Source organism: Akebia trifoliata, chromosome 3 (genome assembly GCF_017979445.1).
Source record: "Akebia trifoliata isolate Shusen 1 chromosome 3, ASM1797944v1, whole genome shotgun sequence".
NCBI classification, from domain to species: Eukaryota; Viridiplantae; Streptophyta; class Magnoliopsida; order Ranunculales; family Lardizabalaceae; genus Akebia; species Akebia trifoliata.
In genome coordinates, this window is record NC_141377.1 from 7,219,875 (window position 1) to 7,239,476 (window position 19,602).

General features: G+C 34.3%; 1 protein-coding gene and 1 long non-coding RNA gene across 3 annotated transcripts; one reads left to right on the forward strand and one right to left on the reverse strand.

The window, feature by feature from the left end:
• Nucleotides 1-8,994: 8,994 nt before the first annotated feature.
• LOC147405824 (uncharacterized) lies at nucleotides 8,995-11,103 on the reverse strand. The gene has a single exon (XM_086437509.1). It carries the CDS (start codon nucleotides 11,101-11,103, stop codon nucleotides 8,995-8,997), a length of 2,109 nt encoding a protein of 702 aa, XP_086293635.1.
• Nucleotides 11,104-14,210: 3,107 nt separating this feature from the next.
• On the forward strand, nucleotides 14,211-17,231 carry LOC147405825 (uncharacterized). 2 transcript variants are annotated; one of them, XR_015176107.1, is made up of 4 exons: nucleotides 14,211-14,448; nucleotides 14,885-14,968; nucleotides 16,361-16,472; nucleotides 16,897-17,231. It is a non-coding gene; the product is annotated as an uncharacterized LOC147405825 (long non-coding RNA). The 2 variants fall into 2 exon arrangements; XR_015176108.1 differs by lacking the exon at nucleotides 16,361-16,472 and having other exon boundaries at nucleotides 14,215-14,448.
• The last annotated feature ends 2,371 nt before the right edge of the window (nucleotides 17,232-19,602 follow it).

Genomic DNA, 19,602 nt, shown 5'->3' on the forward strand with positions numbered 1-19,602 from the left:
TAATCAAAATATGTTGTGGAATCATCTTATTTTTTTGGGAGAATACACTTTTCTAGGCTATTAAATAAAAAAAGTGTTTTTGGTTGACAATAAATTTTTTAAACGATTAAAAAGCTATTACTAAATATGTTAAAAATGACTTTGATATTAAAAGTGCAAAATACAAATTTTGACCATGTTATCCTAAGGTTTGAAATACACTTCTTTTTCCCCTTAAAATTAATCACATCTTTGGCCCTTGATTTAATTTCTTCAAAACAATCATCTTCACCTTAAGATATTATATCTGCTTCAACCTTCAAATTTTAATGAAATATAAGATTTTTTAGGAGATGCAAAATGGGAGAATTTTGAATAAAACAATCTAAGATTTTCTTCAAATGATTAAGGCAAGGATGAAAATAATGGGTAATTTATATATATATATATATATATATATCCCGCCACATTTGAGTGAATATTTGATATATCCCTTTATTGGACACTATTAGCAGACCAACATTTATTGTAGTTTTTCCCTTTCTCGACACTGTCATATTAAAACATGGACAATTCCCAAGATAAAAAAATTGTGGAGTCAAGGATGACTGTTTCAGCAACAGAGGTTTGGGCTTGAGACAACAAATGGTGCAAAAGGATTGATACTTGCACTCCTCATGGAGTAAAGTTGGTTGCTTTACTTCTTTCTACTTTTTCTTTGGGATACCATTTTGTTGGAAAGAATCCTATTGGAGATAATGCTGCTGAAATGTAGCTCAATCAGAGTCCTATTGACTGCTGAAACATAGCTCAATCAGAATCCTATTGGAGGAACAATTCTTCTTCAAGATAACGCTGCTGAAATGTAGCTCAATCTGTTGCTGAAACGTAGTTCAATCAAAATTGCAATGGACTTAAGATTCAAGACCGAATCAGAGATAAACCAGTTTCCTAATAGGAAACTCATTCTCTATTGTCGATTGATTTTATTTACTTATAAATAAGTAATAAAAAATGAAAATAAAAATAGAGAGAGAAAACAGAGAGAAAAAAAAAAAAAACAATAGAGAGAACAGAAACTCTCTCTGGTTCTTGAGCGAACCCTTCATATCATCAATAATATCCCTCTCCGTTTGCACATGGATGTAAGCAATTTGCCGAACCACTACAAATCTTACGTGTGCTCTTGTTCTATGCATGATTTGTTCATTATTTCGTAAAGCTAATATTTGTATTGACCCTTTTTTTTTTGCTTCGTAACTCAACAAATTGGTATCAAAGCGCCGAGGTTAGCTTCTTGGTGTTCATCAGGAGTTAAGGTAATTGGTTTTTCCTTGATTCATTGGTTTGGTGATTAGTTTATGAAAATTGAAAGAACTATGGTGAATTCTAATGAATCGGAGAATAGTTCTATTGCTTCAGCAAGTGGTAAAAAGGGTAACACAACTATGATGTTTTCTAATGTTAAGATCGAAGTCGAGAAATTTACTGGCACAAACAACTTCGGCATGTGGAGATGTGAGATCATTGATGCCCTTTGTCAACTCGATTTGGACAAGGTGTTGGAAAAAAACCGGAGGAGATGGATGATAGTGTTTGGTGTAAGATGAATAAAAGGGCATGTGGCCAAATTAGGTCATGTTTGGTGTATGACATAAAGTACCAAGTTATGAATGAGACTTTGGCTAAGACTATGTGGTCGATGTTGGAAGAGAAGTATCTAGTTAAGAGTATTCAAAATCGTCTCCATTTGAAAAAGAAACTTTACTGATTCAGTATGAGGAAGGGTATTTCTATGTCTAGCATTTGAATGATTTCACCAAGTTACTTGCAGACTTGGCAAATCTTGAAGAGGTTATTGGTGATGAGGACAAAGTTTTGTTGTTCTTGAACTCACTTCGTGGGGAATATAAGCACTTTGTTACTACGATAACCTATGGGAAGGATAATTTGAAGTATATAGATGTTACGACGGAAAAATTCTATAAGAAGAAACGTAGCAGAATCATCTTATATTGAAGCAGGAAAAATTCTCACTTGACATGCCCAATGATAATGGATGGAGACCAAATTAAAATTCACTTATATAGAACACGGACAGGCACATTACTGTTAGGGCCTTTTTATTGGACCGCCTCCAAAGTGTCTTATTGCAATTATAATATGTATAGGTACTTAACAGGCCTAAGACGGACCATGCCTAATAAGTAAACAAAATTCGTCCCTTTGATAGTCTTATACGTACAATTTTACAGCAACAATGAGTGTCTGATGTGGGACCAAACTCAACAAAGATTCTAAAAAGAATAAGACCAAGCAAAATAAAATTAGTTCAGAATTTTGAATTAATCTCAACCGTTAATCCCAAATCTCTCACTAACTCAATCGCATTAAGTTTTTGCTCCGCATAAAGAGGCCAACTCAATATCGGTACACCTAACCATAAACTTTCCAAAATTGAGTTCCAACCGCAATGTGAAACAAATCCTCCAATCGCCTTGTGGGCCAGGATTGACACTTGTGGGCCCAACCACACATTAAACCCCTCCCTTCCGTTCACTCCAAGAACCCATCAGGAAGAACTTCTTCGAGATTTGTGTAATCACTTGGTGTATCAAACTTGGATGTTGGTGGACGACGTCGTGACCACAAGAACCTGTACCCACTTCGCTCGAGCCCAATTGCGATCTCTTGACACCCCGGATTTTCAACTCATATCTCGAGAAAATTAAATGGTGAGATCTGGAAGAAAATATCGAAGGAGAGACTTAGAGTAAAATACTCGGATTTTGTTATGATTAATTTCGAGGAAAATCAACTTCGCCATTAGATTCAAAAGGATCGAAATATATACATTAGCCTGTAAGCGAGTCCGAATTCGAATTCGGATGGAGAAGTTATAGAATCCTCGAATTTCGTGTTAAGTGGGACCCAAAACAGTGGAATTTCGTTAGAGCGAGAATCGAAAAGATTTGATGACACCATTAGATCCGAATCGAAAAATTATTCGAAATGGTATATTCGTTTGTCGTTTTTTGAGTCCGAATAGTTAAGTTACGATCGAAACTAGAAATAAGGGGGAAATTACAAGTATGCCCCCCAGCTTTATTATAAAAAGGAATCTGATTTCTTTTATTTCATTATTTCCTCTTTTTCTCTAAGGAAACCCCAAACGACAGCCACTTCTCCACCCTAGGGTTTCGACCCATTTCCGTCAAGTTTGTGCGCGAACGAAGCCGAGTTGAACCTCGACGAAGAAGGCAAAGTTGTCGGCCACGACGAGGGCTACAACTTCACCACCTTTGGTTGTTCATTCTTGTTCGTTTTCTTCATCTTCCATCAAAACCAGCCGGGTAGCTCGAGTAAACCTCCCCATCTTCCGTCCGAGGGCTTCATCGAGTTAGGAGCTAGGTCTTTACTTCATTATAGAAGCGAAGGAGAACGTCATTGTCGGATACCTTGCAAACCCTCGCTCGTTTCGCATCCAAGTCAGCCCAACCTCGACTCTTGAGCCATCCAACCCTGATTTGTAGTGCTAGCTTGTATCATTGGCGTCCACAACCAAGTAAGGGACTTCCAATTCTTATTGGTAGCTTTAGATTTTCGAAATGTGCATTTAGGGTTTTGAAACAAAACTTATTGTTTGCATTTAAATCGTAGAAATTGGTGTTTGATTTCAAATTCATGGTAGAAGTAGGTGTTTTGTTTATGTTTTATCGAATTTTGATAACAAAATCGTGGGTGGGTTGAATGATTCGAAGAATGGAAGGAGAATCCGAAACATGGATCGAAAACTCGAAGGTTCGAGTAAGGTTCAGGCTGTAGGTGGGAAGGGTCGGTGCCACCGGCACCTACCAAAGGCATTCTGTCGGTTCCACGGACATCTGCCGATGACCAATATGTCGGTTCCACCGACAGAATCCTGATTCTGCCACCGATAGCCACCGACAGACACAGTTTTGATCAGAACAGTGTTCTGACTCTTGGCTTGACCTCCTCACACCTTATACACTATTTTCCACCCTTTATTTCATTAAAAACATTTAAGTAAATGTCCTCTTTAATTTTTACTTTCCATTTACTTTAAGTTCTTTAATGAAATTAAGGTTTTACCCCCCATTTCGGAACAATGGGAATGGTTTTAAGATCCAAATCTCAAAGGATCAAAATCCGAATTTTGGTTTCAAGAACAAAACGTAATTTTCGATGTTTTCGGCAAGTTTTCAAAATGAAATAACTTTCGCGTTTCTTTGAATTAGATTACAAAAACTATATGGTGTCGAATCTCATGATCGAGACATTCATTTCGAAAAATCCATTTTCAATTTCGAAAACTTTGAAAAATTGAGTTTCTGACACTTAGCCAAATTTTCACCAGCTTTCTCTATTTTTAACAGCTTTGGTCCCGAGCATCGCTGGGACCTTGTTTTTTAATAAACTTCGGTGGTTTTCAATGGAAAGACCAAAAGAATGACTTTGAAAGATTGAAAATGAATGGTTGATTTGAAAGGATGAAAAATGAGAACGTTGAGAGAATGGGAAAAGGGAATGAACGGTAAAATGTCAGAATCACACCCGCGGGGTGATGTCTGCATTTTACATTGTATGTTGTGTGTAGGTTGGTGAAAGGATATCCAGGTTATTAATGAAAGGGTTGCATGTTTATTTCCGATTATGTTAGCGCTTGCGCTGAGTACTGTTATTTATTTTAGGCCGGGTGGCCACGGTTGCATGGTAGGAACTGGATATCCGTTCTCAACCCTGTTCTGTTAATTTCTCTTTTGTTTTAAATGAAAAATCATATATATATATACGTAGTTATTTTGTGAGCTGTTAAAGGGTTTGTGAATGCCTGAAGGGATAGTGTGTCACATCATCCGGAGGGGTGCACTATCCTGGGATGTACGGTAGGGACCACCAAACTCATACGTGGTATGGGACGCGTATGAGAGTGGAGTCACAACTGGAATCCGGGTCCATTCCTTTCTTATCTTTACTAGTGAACGTGTATTGTAAAGGTGGTCGTATACGAGTGGAGTGTCATTTGGGAATCACATGTACGCCTGATAGGCATAGACGAAGATGATTAGTTAGTGATCACTAACAATCTAGTAGTAGTCGAACGTTCTGACACATCGAAAAGAGACCCATTGCTTACGGTCACGTCAAACGGCCAGCCTGAGCCGGATAAATGGTCACCAATGTGGTAAGTGCAGCAACCGGCCACAAAATCAGGAACTAAAAGTCAGATTTATGTTGTAATATCATGTCCTGACTGGGAGCGATCCAGTCGTGAATCCCAACTCTTTAATTCCAATACTCCACCATTTGTATTATGTATCTGTTGTTATATTTCGGATTATAAACTGAGAAGCATGTCTATTATTTCAATGTTGTCAACATTATTTGTATAAAATGGAGAATGTGTAACGAGTATGGACGATTGATGCTATGTGTAATTTTTAAACTGTTTAGTTGCTCATCCCTGGCTATATGTACCAGTTGATCGTATTTTATCTTGTAAAACCTTGCATGTATTAAAATATTCAGTATGCTTTATTCGATCATACTTAGGAAGGGTTATTAGTAGGAATTGGCTGTGGACTTACTGGGTAACCATTGTTACTCACCCTTTCCTTCCTATTTTTTTAGTTTCAGCACTTGCAACTGTCGAGGCAGGCGTAGAGGCAGTAATTGAGGAGTATCTGGTCGATCAGATCGACGATCAGATTTTATTGCCTGGTGAGCACTAGGACCACATCCCTTAGTGTTGTCAATTTCATCCAGGATGTATGTAGTTTTTGGATTTGAGAGTTTAGGCCTCTGTTAGAGTGAGAGTGTTTTGGTAAGCCTGTATATTGATAAATCTTCCGCACTCTGATCTACTTACATGATAGATGTAATTAGTCTTCCGCTGTTATTTTCCTGTATCTACATTTTTATATACAGGTTTTGTTATAAATTGGTTTATCAGGTTTGAGTTCCGTGAAACGCTAACATAAATAGAGGAGACCATGCCGAAATTTCGAGGTGCCACCTAGTACCTTGGGATTTGGCCTTGGGATTTGTGTTAGCGTTTGGCGGGGCGTCACATGTGGTTTACCGAAAGATCCCTTACTCCCGAAACATAAGAAGATCACAGATGATGTTGGCTGATCATCAAGCTATTTTGTGATTTTCTCAAAGTGGACCCGATTAGACTCTGATTGGGTCTGTCCCCCATGATCGAGCAACGGTCTGACGGGATAAACCAGTGGGTTTGAACCGTTTCAAATGAGTTAATTTTGTGAGTTTCCAACTCGACAAATGAATTTACGATAATACCCTTAGTCTCTCTAAACTTTCTAGCGCTATTGAGGACCCAATCTTAACCCGCTCCCTTTCTCTTCCAAATACCATTTGGTGTAGACATCATATTAAAAAATTATAATTGAAAAGAAAGAATATAAAATTTCTCTTAAAAGACTTCATTTTTAATGAACATTTGGACCCTTTAAGAGCCATCTAACAACCTTGTAAAAGTCTTCCTCAAGTTAGCGTAAATTTCGGATTGGGTTTCCACACAATGGATTTTGAGCCTAAAGTTTTAAAACACAATTACGAGGATGTTTCCATCCGGCATTTATATATATACCCAACTAGAAAGTAGTGAAGGACCTTCCATGTTCACACGTTGAGTACAATTTTTGTTGTTAAATAGCTTGGTTCTTCTTGATGTTCAACTCAATTAGAAATTGACACTAGATCTCTTAATAATTGGAAAAATTATAAATTTCTTTAGAAGATTTGAATTTGAATCGAGGTGTGAACCCTTCAGAGCCAAATAATACTCCATTAAAATATATTTGGAATCCCATTATGCACGACTTAGTCTAAAACCCAATTTCAAGGTGATTCCATTGAATAATATTTTTGTATGTATATCAAAGTATTGAATTTCTTTTCTTACTTTCAACGCATTGTATGTATATCAATGTATTACCTTCCAAGAATAGTTGGGATACAGTTATGTTCCAAACTGATCACATGCTCCTCTTGATCTCAATCTTCTCTAATAAATTACTGACACAAAACAAACTTATGGAAACTACTTAAAAATATTTGTTGAACTATGTTAGATTTCTTCAAAATAATATAATAATAAATAAATGGTGCCACATACACTAATAGTTATAGAAAGTAACTAATTTAAATAATATGGTTCCCTTGGACCCATAGTTTGGGTTAGGCTTTACAATAATAAGAAATTTAAGTGGGAAAAAACAAATATTCGCTCAATATTAACTTCAAATGGGCATAATTTCAATTGATTATTATAATAACAATTGAAAAAATTAATTAATGAAAATATCTACTACATTGTCTATAATAAGCATCTCAATGATTTCTATAGAACAAACACTTACATTCATCAAGAAAGAATTTGGTCTTTCCTTATTTTTTGAGACAAAGAACTAAAGTGGATCACATAGCAATATTTCTGAGTGTTCATATGCCATGGTTTTGAAACTTATATGAGCCCATGACAATTTGGTGGATTACAAGAAATTCATTGTGTATCACTGTTGAAATTGACTCACTCAAGATCCAAAATGAATCACCTAATGATATTTTGAAAATCTTGGTCAAGTTTATGAAAATTTAGCCAAGTCATCTGGTTTTAATTATTTTTGAAACAAAATAATCTATTTTTAATAATTAAATATTTGTGATATATATAAAATATGATTTTTTTTAATTTTTTTTAGCATCTATTAATTCACCTTAATAGAAAATTAATAATTGTGGGTTAAAATTTTTCAACACCCCACCTAAATGTAGGGTATGTGTCTTGACAGGATAGTCAAAATATAATCTACCTTAGCGATCCCAAATACTTATCAAACTAATGTATGAAGTCTGACTGAGAAAAATTAAAGCTAGTTTCATCTAAAATGGTTTGCTTCCCAAATTTAATTTATTTGTGCAGGAGTTCCTTTAGATAGAGTCAATATACCCAAAGTACCCTTAAGGGTATTTTGATCATTGTATATTATAAAAAGAGAGAATCTAAGGCCGCACCAAATTTTTCTAAGAGCACCCGAATGATATGATATTAATGAAGATTAGCACACATCTTTAGGTGATTTTAGTAAAAGTTGGTGTGGCAATAGAATTTCTCTATAAAGAAAACAAATTCTTGTAAAAGTCAATAACACATTCTAATTGGTCGATGAACCTTCCTTTCCATTCAACGAATCTTATAAAAAATTACGTTTATTTTAAATATCTCAAAATATTAAATATATATAAAAAATTGAAAGTTGTTATGTCCTCTGTACATTATATAATTTAATGTTACTTATGGTATGGATCTCAAGGATTCTGGAGTAATTTAAAAGAAAAAACATTTTTAACTAATTTTAAAATATATAAAACTAATCATTTAAATATTAAATAAATCTTATTTATATATTTGAAAGAAATTAAGCAAACACACACACACGGCATGGTTTCTCTTACTTAATAACATCCATCGTAGCATAGTTCTTACTCGGATATATGGCTAAGAGACAAACAAATTACCAATATTTTGCATCACCCAATTATACATTACAAATATTCAAATATGTTTCCTAATTTTGTACCCTTTTAGACCAAACAAGGGAAAGCTATAGGAACTATGATGTACACAAAAAAAAAGAAATTTAAAAAAAATAAATAAATAAATACATGACACTTTGCACAACATGCGAGCCTGGACATACTCGAAATAAAATGGAGTGAACAAATTGATCACAAAGTAATAAAGCCTCATGAAACATCGATGTTCTCCAACATGTATGCTAGGACTCTGTCTATTAAAAAAACATGCACACGCCACATCCTGTAGAAGGATCCATGGGACTAGATTACTAATTAATCAAAATAAATGATCGTCATAATTAAGGAAAAGAAGAAGAAATTTCTTCAACCAATACTGTAAAATTAAGAATTAAAACTAAAAACAAAAAATGTACTTACATGACATGTTGTTCAAACAAGTTCTGGAATTACACAATCTTCACTCATTGTATGAGTAACATCTACATTTTGTTCCACTGGTTCGATACGCTGAGAGTCTATTGCAGGATCCATGATTATAAAGCTAGTCATGTCAGTTCCATCCGGAAATGACCAATGAATTTTATGCTCTAACGGTTCAAGTTTGCAAAGGAATTTCAAGACAAATCCTGCTCTTTCTTCACGTTCTATAATGGGACCCTCGAGAACATGTTTGAATATGGCAAGTGGGAGTTGAGGGAGGAAAAAGTGCAATATGTCCACAAATATGTGTTCCATGTGCACATATAACTCATTGATTGACGTGTATGGTCTCGGAGACTCTTGTCCAATGATAAGCTCATAGAAGATGTCTATAACTTCCCTTGGATGTAGATATTGATCAATGAAACACCAAGTTTCACTAGATGTCACCTTTAATTCTGTAATAATCCCAAGTGCACAACGTATGTCCAATTGATGTTGCGATCGAGAACTTCCATCCATAGATTTCTTAAACGATGGTGAATAACATTTTTTAACTGTGGGTTTAATGAATCTCGTATGAAACCAATGGCATGCATTGTCCCTGTTCATCCACAATTCTTTTGCCGTTGCACATCTCATCTTGCAATCCGTGTCTTTGGCATTCACTTTCTCGTCAATGAAACAAATGATTTCGAAGGCTTCATCTAAGCTTTGAACTAGAGAAGAAATAAGGGTATCTGGTAGAGCAACGATAGCAACTCTTGCAATGATTACCAATAAAAGACAAGAGAATTTGTTCTCATGTGAACTGGACATTGTATTGGTAGTTGACTCTTCAGATGGATTAGTTTGGGAAAGCAATTGGATTAGATGAGTGGGATAATCCTTTTCATGTTTCTCCATCAATCTCTTTATCGCTTTTTCACCGTTTCTTTGTATCCACTCTTCTACATCCATATGGATTATTTCATTGTTTCTTTGTTTACCAAAACAAACTTTAGAGATTGCCATCAAACACACCATTAACACCAAAGATAAGAGATAAGCCAAGACATACAATGCCGTGTTCAATATGTGTAATATCCACAAACCATTCGTTGCAATCGTTTGTAAGATAAACATGAGGCTCATTCTAAAGATTTTGAAGAATGCTTGATTGCGGAGCTTTATCAAAGACGATGAAACCCAGGAAGAAGGGAAGAAGTAAACATCAGAAAATTTTATTTCTTCAGAGATTTTGAATTTAAACCACCATCTCAATACACTTGCTATACTTCCTATTAAGACAGTGAAAATTTGAGTTGAAACCACTATCCACATTGACCATTTATAAGCAGAAATTCCACATTGAAACTCTACCTCCTTAAGAGCAAGTGATCGAAATGCGGCTTGCGAGAGAACAAGTGTGCAAAGTGTGGACAACATGCCCGTACTGAACACAAAAAATTCATCGCCGATTACAGTCTCAACATCTTTTTTATAGTGGGATACATAAAACAATTTCAATCTATGTACCATATTCTTACTCTCTGAATTTGAAGGGTCACTCTTTTTAAGTTGATCCTCAATGTTAGAATATGAGGACATATCAAGAGGGTGATTTAGTTTGAACAAGGACCACAACACTCCGAGTAATAAAAGCATGCAGGACATAATTATGACATGTTCTACAAGGAATGAGAAGATCACACCAGTGACAATCTGTATACAAACATTGACAATCACAGTTACTACGAAAATGCTCAAGGAGATGATATTGGATAAGCATTCAGAATCACTCTGAGTTAGAAGTGATGATGAGAAAAAACTCATCGAAATGCATATTAAGACAGTGCCAGTAAGTTTGGATAGTTGATCTTGAGCAGAAGGCATTGAACTAGTGAGATCTACAGGAAGCTTTGTAGCTATGGCGAGAAGAGTGAGTGTAAGTGAGTTGAGTGAGAAGAATCGACAAGGAATCCATGGCTTCCTATTATGCAACCCATTTAATAGATCACAAATCATAAATAGAAAACATACCAAAGTGGCTGCCGCTGTATATAAGCCAATCAAAGGAATTGGTGAAGAATACATGTTTTCATTAGATGTTGCATTGAAACATGAATGGATCGCCATTTTCCCTTCTTTGATGGATCAAACAAGCAAGCCTTCTTCTTCTCCTCAAATTTCAATAACATAGACACCTAAGCATTCAATGTTTTTTTCTCCCTTTTCCCACTTCCATTTCTAACTTGAGGAAAATTTCCTATTTTACCCCTACTTTTTAAAGGATGGATTGAAAATTCTTGATAGTCCACGCTTGTTGACAAAGAATTTAAGCTACCCGTTTAGGGTATTTTGGTCTATGGTCATCGTATGTTAGAAAAAATTCTGGCAAAATATCCTAATTGGCGGACGAACTTTCCACTCTATTCAATTATTATCTTGTAAAAGAGTTGTCGTTTGTTTTAATCATCTAAAAAAATAATAAATAAAACAAATATTAAATTCAGAGTTGTTATGACGTTTATGTATTATATAATTTAAGGTTTCATATGGTGTACATCTCAAGGAGGGCTTGTAATACTATAGAATAAAAAATCTTGTTAATTAATTTTAAGATATGACACTAATTCCAAAGATTAAATAAATTATATTTATAATTATTGGACTAGGTCATACAATGTATGATAAAAATATGTTTATCAAAAACGTGAAAAAGATGTTTAGTAATCTTTTAAGCCTACTTGCCTCATTGCATTTTTTTCACCTACCCCCATCCTTGGGGAATGGTCGTTAAAAGAATTAGATTTATTAATGATTTCTAGAAAATGATTTAATTATTACCTGAGAATGATGCGTAAATATAATTGATTTAATTTTTTTACTTTGATTTTAATTATTGTCCTTACTCATCATCCTTAGATCTAAACCATTAAATGGTTTTCACACGAGGAATATCAATGATTTTAATTATGTATAATGGTTCTTTTGGATTGAACTCATTTAAACAAGTCGTTATCTCAAGTTTTTAGTCAATCTTTTCATGTATTTTAGTCGAAAAAACTTAAAAATTGAAATTGGGAAGGTATTACCTGTGTTGAGTTCACCACTTTTTATTTAATAAAATTGGTGAACTAGACAGTAATTAAAAAAGCGTCGAGTTCGACAATAAAAATTATGAACTCGATAGTATGAGGGACCATTAAGAAGGAAAATATTTACTAAATGTCATGTCAAGCTAACACCCAAAACTTATGGACCATTTAGAAAGAAACTCTTCCGCAAGGGTCCTTATAGTAATTTTCCCTAGGTAAAACCATTGAATCATGAGGCACCATCAAATTTGAAAATGGTTGTTTCAGTGCCCTCCCATGTCAAATATTCTTTGGATTCACTAACAATTTCATTGTTTAAGTTAGAGTTTTAAAATTCATCGAGTTAACTAAAATGTTTCCAAGTGGACTTAAATGAATTGTGAGGTGAATAGGCCCCAAAAATTAAATTGAATCAAGTCATTAAGTCAACTCCACAAAATATTTAATCAACTTGTCTACTTTCTTCATGAGCTCAAAAATGCATCTAGACATGTCAAAAAAGTTTTTTCTTTGGGTACAAGACTTTTGTACAGAATAAAAAATTAAAAAATTTATTCATTTTAAAATGTTTTTATTTGACTCATCCAAGACAACTTGTTAATCAATTTTGTTTGTTTGTTTTTTGTTTTGTTTTGTTTCGTTTTTTTTTTTTTTTTTTTGAGAAATGCTAAATGAACGTCGTTTTTGACTAACGCCCCAGAGGCCCTATGACATGTCGGCTCACAACCCAACAAACATTTGCCATGTGTCGCAATGACATCAGTAATAGAGAGAGCTTCTCCCTCTTGCATGTTGCGCACATATTTATTTTTGTAGATTTCAAACATTAAAAAGGGTCGTTGGGCCCACATTGATTATCACATTGACAATCCAACAACACAGTCTTTTAGATTTCATGAAAATATTCATAGTAAGAAAAGAAGAAATTAAAAAAATATTGTTTTCGAGCTTGATCCAACGTGTTTAAAATGGATGGCCAAGCACCCATATTTAAAAATAAAATTCAACGGTAAAAAATAACTATTTAAAAGAAGAAGAAAAAATGAAAGTTCATATAATTTTGTCTCCTACAACTCCATTGCATCGGATCATGTTTTTGAATGTCACAAGGTGATCAAATCAGAAAGTTTGTTTTTTTTCACTACGGGCAGAAAAGAAAAAGGGACATTGACCAAAAACTTAGCATCACTATTTTTTTTGGTTTTTTTTTTCCTCTGGCAGGCTGCTCAATCAACCACTCAAGCATGTGCGCAACAATTAAATATTTAGTCGCATGCATATTGAATTTCTTAATGCTTTACTTTTACCAAAGCAGTTATATATATATATGGGTCCCGTTCAATGGCTAACTTTTTGGCAAAACATTTTTCAAAACATGAGTTAGAAGTTTTGGAATGGGCTGATTTTTGTTGAGGATGATCTCTACGGTGAGGAGATCATCCTCACCAAAAATCAGCCCAGTCCAAAACTTCTAACCCCATCCAAAAATAGTTTATAAAAAATGGACGGTCCACGATTTTTCAACTTGTAAACATGGGTTAAAAGTTTTGGAATGGGCTGATTTTTGGTGATGATGATCTCCTCACCGTAGAGATCATCCTCACCAAAAATCAGCCTATTCCAAAACTTCTAACTCACATTTTGAAAAATGTTTTGCCAAAAAGTTAGCCAATGAACGCTACCCTATATATATATATGGGTCAGGTTCAAGGGCCATTTGAGAAAACATATGAGAAAACTTTCGTTTTTCAAAGTAAGGGTTAGAGGTTTTGGATTGAGCTGAGTTTTTGCAAGGATGGTCACTATGATGAGAAGATCATCCTCACAAAAAATCAGCTCAATCAGAAACTTCTAAATCCATCAAAAGTGATTTACAAATTTGTGATAAAAATTGGTAAAAAATCGACGGTCCACATTCTAAATCACTTTTAATGGGGTTAGAAGTTTCAGATTGGGCTGATTTTTTTTTTGGATGATCTTTCCATCATAGAGATCATCCTCACAAAAAATCAGCTCAATCCAAAATTTCTAACCCATATTTTAAAATTTTATTTACCGTCGAAAGTTTTCTCATATGGCCCTTGAACCTGACCCTATATGTGTGTGTGTGTGTGGGGTGGAGTCGGGGCAAATGGCCAACCTGAACTTCTCAAATATTGTAAATAGCCCTGTACAGTGGTTGCCCCTCAATTCCTTAAATATTTTACAAATTACCTTCCAAAAATAGTTGGGATACAGCTATGTTGCAAACTGATCACAAGCTCCTCTTGATCTCAATCTTCTCTAAGATTTTATCATGGCAGATTGTCAATTGTTTTTCTTAATGTTTATTTGATTATACAATTTTCTGTAGTTTCTGCTTTGATTTCAACCCTAGTTTTTGGTATGTTTGAGTTGACTAGAAAGAACCTTTAGTATTTGGTTATGATAAACCCTGGTTGTTTTAGATTTTTTTTATTATATAGTTTTGTTTCGTTGATTCTCTCTCTTTGTTCAGATTAACCTTTTAATTACTGGAAAAATCTAAACTTTGATTCCCAGTTGATTGAGAAATTGTTATCTAAGTGTTTATAGGAGCATTTCAAACTACAATCTGGTTGTAGTCTTGTAGATATGATTTTTTTTTACCATACTTTGTTCTTTATTTTTGTTTGAGTTTACAAAAAATTCATGGAGGAAAGACTACTGTTATTGGGTGTTTCCTTAGCAATTCGTTGACCTTCATGATGGTCGGTTACCACATATTCATTTTTTCCATGCAGAATTGTGTTTTTGGTTATTTCAAATTTGTTAATTCTCTCTAATTTTCTATTCTATAGGTATATGTATGGAGCAAGTAGAACCCCTTTATCCCTATGAGTTTCTTGGGCCTCTTTACTTTTACAGCAGCATATCTACCATGGGTGAGTTGCCGAACCTCTAAATGCACCAAATGTTTGTATTGAGACAAGATAACCTCATATTCATTCCTTTGATGACCCTAACATAAAGGGTAGTAAAAGTAGCACTTAAAAGATCTTGACATGTCCTTCCTCCCCCCCCAACATGCTTGCTTCCTTTCACTTATCACTTTTTCCTTGCCTTTCCAAATAGCAGATTTATAGTTTCTGTGAGCTCATGACATGAGCTTAACATTGAATCATAATGGTAGTACCAAAAGATGATTTTAATCATTAATGCTTCTAGCCTTTCCACTGTAGAAAAGGTATCTTGGGTGTTAAATCATTAATTTATTCTTTCATAATATAAATGGTACTCTTTGCAAACTCCTCTTATACCTATGTTCTCCATAGTCTTATGTTTTGGTCTCGCTTTTTTACTTGTTTATTTTTTGGATGAAGTTATTAAAAAGCTTTAGCAACTTCTCTTGAAATAAAAACCATTGCTTTATCAAGTTTAAGTTTCATAGTTATCAAACTATAACTGTTGTGTTATCATCAATGTCTTGTAAAAAATTTGGGCTTAGTTAACAAATGTTGTTCCTCCATTATGTTATGTTGAAAGCTACATCGTCTGTTTTGAAAGTGAATCAAACTATACACATCAAGTACTCATGTTCCAAAAAGAATGGAAAATTTTAAATCCTCATTTGGTGGCAGCTAGAAGATGATGAAAATAATCAATTTGACCTTTCATCTATGAATATGATGACTCCCATGCTAAAGAGAAGCTAAAACTTATGGGGACATTGAAGATGTCTTTAAGGAGAAGGAAAACCCAATGAAAAAATCAACAAAGCACAATGATTGGCTTTGAAATATCATCAAAGCCTTGTGCAAAGATTTGGTTCAGTTTAACGAATATTGTTCCTCTATTCAATTATGTTGAGAGCCACATCTTCATACGATCGGATTTGTAAATCAGTTCATACATGGGTTTGTCTCTATTAGATTTAGAAATTTCTAGCTACTTCAAGACTATATATGTTTGTTTCCGTTTTGGTGCTTCTGGTTCTTTGAGAACTCTGCTAATGTTTCAGTGTTGTAGACATTAGGATATCCATATATGATATTTTGGTTTGGTTTGAAGTTTATAATGCAAATGTTTCCTCTTCTTTTTATCTATATGTTAGTCCTATTGTTTGCCTTGTTTATTTTAACTTAATAGGAAATACTTTCTTTTTTTCCTCTTGTTTGCTCATGCATATGAGATCATGCTAAATGAAGTTACTGTCACATATAGAGTACTTGGTTACCTTCTTCTTAACGTTGTCAGAATATACTCGAAGAAAGTTGAATATCTATACCATGACTGTAACAAGATTCTTAGCAAACTAACTACTTATGCACTTTCAGGAAAAGATTATTCAACTGTAGAACCCATGGGTGAATCAAAATTTTCTATCACTCTGCTGGACATGTTCGAACTTGACACTTTCAATCTTGACATCATAGAAGATATGAGTGGGTAAGAAGTTGGATGTCCAAACAGGATTAAGTTTCTCCTTTTCTCTTTTAATCAAATCATTTAAGCCCACCATTAATTTGATTGTTGACTTTTAGGGGCAATGTGAAACCACATCAATAGATAACTCTTGATGGTATTGGATTTTTAAGTTATTTCTGAATCTCTTATTAGATTCTTTATCTTTGATCGTTTTGAACATGTTCTCGTATTGCCCCCACCTCCACCACCGTCCAAAAATGCTTACAACCAGGTTTATTGTGTTTTTTTTTTTTTTTTGGCATTGCTGAGTTGCCAACTAATTATTTTCCCATTTCTAATTGACCTTGAAATTAGTAGTGGCTTTCATCTTCTTGTTTGATCTTTAGTTATTGAGTGATTCTACTGTTTGTTAACTTTTATTCATTTTCAATTTTGTGTGGTGCAGTACGAGGGTGAAGACGAAGATGTGGATGTGGAAGAGGTGGATTTACAGTTGAGGGATGTTGAGCAGCTATAATATTGTTTTCTTATCTAGCAGTATCTCAAAGGTTAGTGTTGATCTTAGAGGATAACCCTTTGTTACAAGGACTGATTGGTTGTCTTCTATTGTGATTGCTTAAGTTTTTTCGTGCTAAACCATGCTGTCGTGTGCTCTGTTATGGTCGTTGGCTGGCTAATTGAATCCACGCCCCTGTTATGTTGTACTTGCTGGCATCTATTTGTATTGCTCGTGTTACATGACATTGCTGATAACAAGGAAAGCTATTCTAGTTTGTAACATGAGCTTTAGTGTATCATAATGGTAGTACCAAAAGATGATTTCAAGTTAATAAATCTCATATTGCTAATGCATTTATATGCTTCCAAAGATCACATTTTTATTTTGTAAATAACGTATCTCATTTAGAAGAAGATGAATAACTTGCACGAGCTTTGCAAGAAAGTTTGAACATGGAGTGTGAGCCTCCTCTTCCTCCTCCTCATTCTTTTCCTGGTGCATTTGTACATGTTGCACATGATGTGCTCTTTAGTTGTGACATTCATTCTATTCAAATTTACAAGTTAAGGTTTGATATTTATCAAAACATTGAATGGTATGATTGGTATACCATGATGTTACCATTTTGCTTAGTGTTCTGTATTGGATGTGGAATGTTGTACAACGGCATTCCCCATCTCACTAGTAATTTAATTTTTGTTTCCTCCACAAGTCATGAAAGCTTACAGCGACAATGTTTTTTACATAGAAGTGCAACTCAATTTTAAAAAAATGCTTGGATATCCAATATTATCCCAAATTTCTTTTTAAAATTTTAAACTACTAAATGAATCTTGCCATATTATCTAATTTTAGAATTAGAATTACATAATGGAATTGGGGTGGTGTTAGAAAAGGTTGGTGGCAATAGAATTTCTCTAAATAAAATTTGGATAATTTTCGGATAATTTTCGAATAGTAAATAAGTTTCGGATAGTTTTTGAATTTGATTTGCAATCGGATTCGAATTGGATATATTTCGGATAGTTTTCGAATTCGACTTGCAATCGGATTCGAATCGGATAATATCGGATCTCCGATAATTTATTCGGATACGAATTCGAATATTGGTTAGTGATATCCGATCAGATTCGGATTCAAATTCAGATAGCCCTAAATTTTTTTGGATTCAGATTCGGATTCAGATAGAGCACTATCCAATCGGATACCTATCTGTTGACAGTCTAGGTATAGGTCTCAAGGAGAGCCTGTAATACTTTAGAATAAAAAATCTTGTTAATTAATTTTAAAATATGACACTAATTTCAAAGATTAAATAAATTTTATTTATAATTATTGAACTAGGTCATATAGGGTATTTGTCAAAATCTAGAATTGCAATATATGATAAAAATATGTTTGTCAAAAACATGAAAAAAATGTACCAAAATGTTTGATTTTAATTATTGTCCTTACTCATCATCGTTAGTTCCAAACCATTAAATGGTCTTCATATGAGGAAGATCAACAGGTTGATATTCTAATCTAGCGACCTCCTTTCATAATCACCCCATTGATGTCCGCCCTAGATTAAAGGGAAAATTAGTTCAAGGACCCTCTCATGGGGAATTCTTTTTAAATAATCCGTAAGTTTTTAGAGGTTGCTTGGCATGACATTTAACAAATTTTTTCTTTCTAAATATTCTTTGTTCCTCATCTCCCACATTTCTCACGATTGAATGCCCTAACCGTTCAAACGCTCATGTTCATCCAAAAATTGGATTTTTGATACTTCAATCGAAGACTCTATTTCGTCATAATGGATTTAAGAAAGAAGAAAAAAATCATTTTCAAGGATTTTTTCAAACATTTTGAAGAGGTATGTAAAAAAAAAACTAGGTTTTCTTCACTTTTTTTCTTAGTTTTTTTTATGAAATTCGATCTATAATGGTTCAATACTATTGTAACTATAAAGAGCAGTGTTTAAAAAACTGATGGTCTGATTGGATTCCACCAGATTTTATAATAAAATCGGTTTGTCTAACAAACCCAACTAATCTTTTGAGTACGATCAGAATGTTCGTGAAAATTAAATGTTTGACATAATAAGCTAACATATATTTATAGTTTAAATATATAAATGTCTTCATGTCGTAAGATATTTTTGAACACGACACTCCTAACGTAAGAATCCTAGTCTTGGACTTCGTGCTTCCTGCACAAGGGCTTGGAAGAGTGAACCCGTAATGAATCAAGTAGTGAGTGAAGGGCTTAAATGTGACCAAACCGGGAACTCTCTTCAAGCTTCTAAATTCAGCACAGGTGTGTGTGTGTGTGCGCTCTTATGTGACCGCATGGGCACTAGATTCGTGACAGGTGTAGGCCTCCGATTAGGGGGCCGAAGTGCTAAGGTGGCTGTATGTAAGGGGGCATACTTCTTTATAGTTTTGTCACACTCGAAGAGAAAGTGTAGTATAGTCAATTAAGCGAGTACTAGCTAACGTAGGCTTAACTGACGTTTCCTATTTCTATCAAGTAGTGCAATCTTGTTCTGGTCTATGTTTGTAGGAACCACTTACGTTTTCAGAGTTGACAAAACAGAGGAGACATGTAGATGGTTCGCAATCAACCATTGTCAATGTGTATGTCTTGTTCATCTTCAACCTCACATAA

What these genes read in the sequence shown, in the direction of transcription:
- LOC147405824 (XM_086437509.1), bottom strand. Translation starts at nt 11,103, where the DNA reads ATGGCGATCCATTCATGTTTCAATGCAACATCTAATGAAAACATGTAT.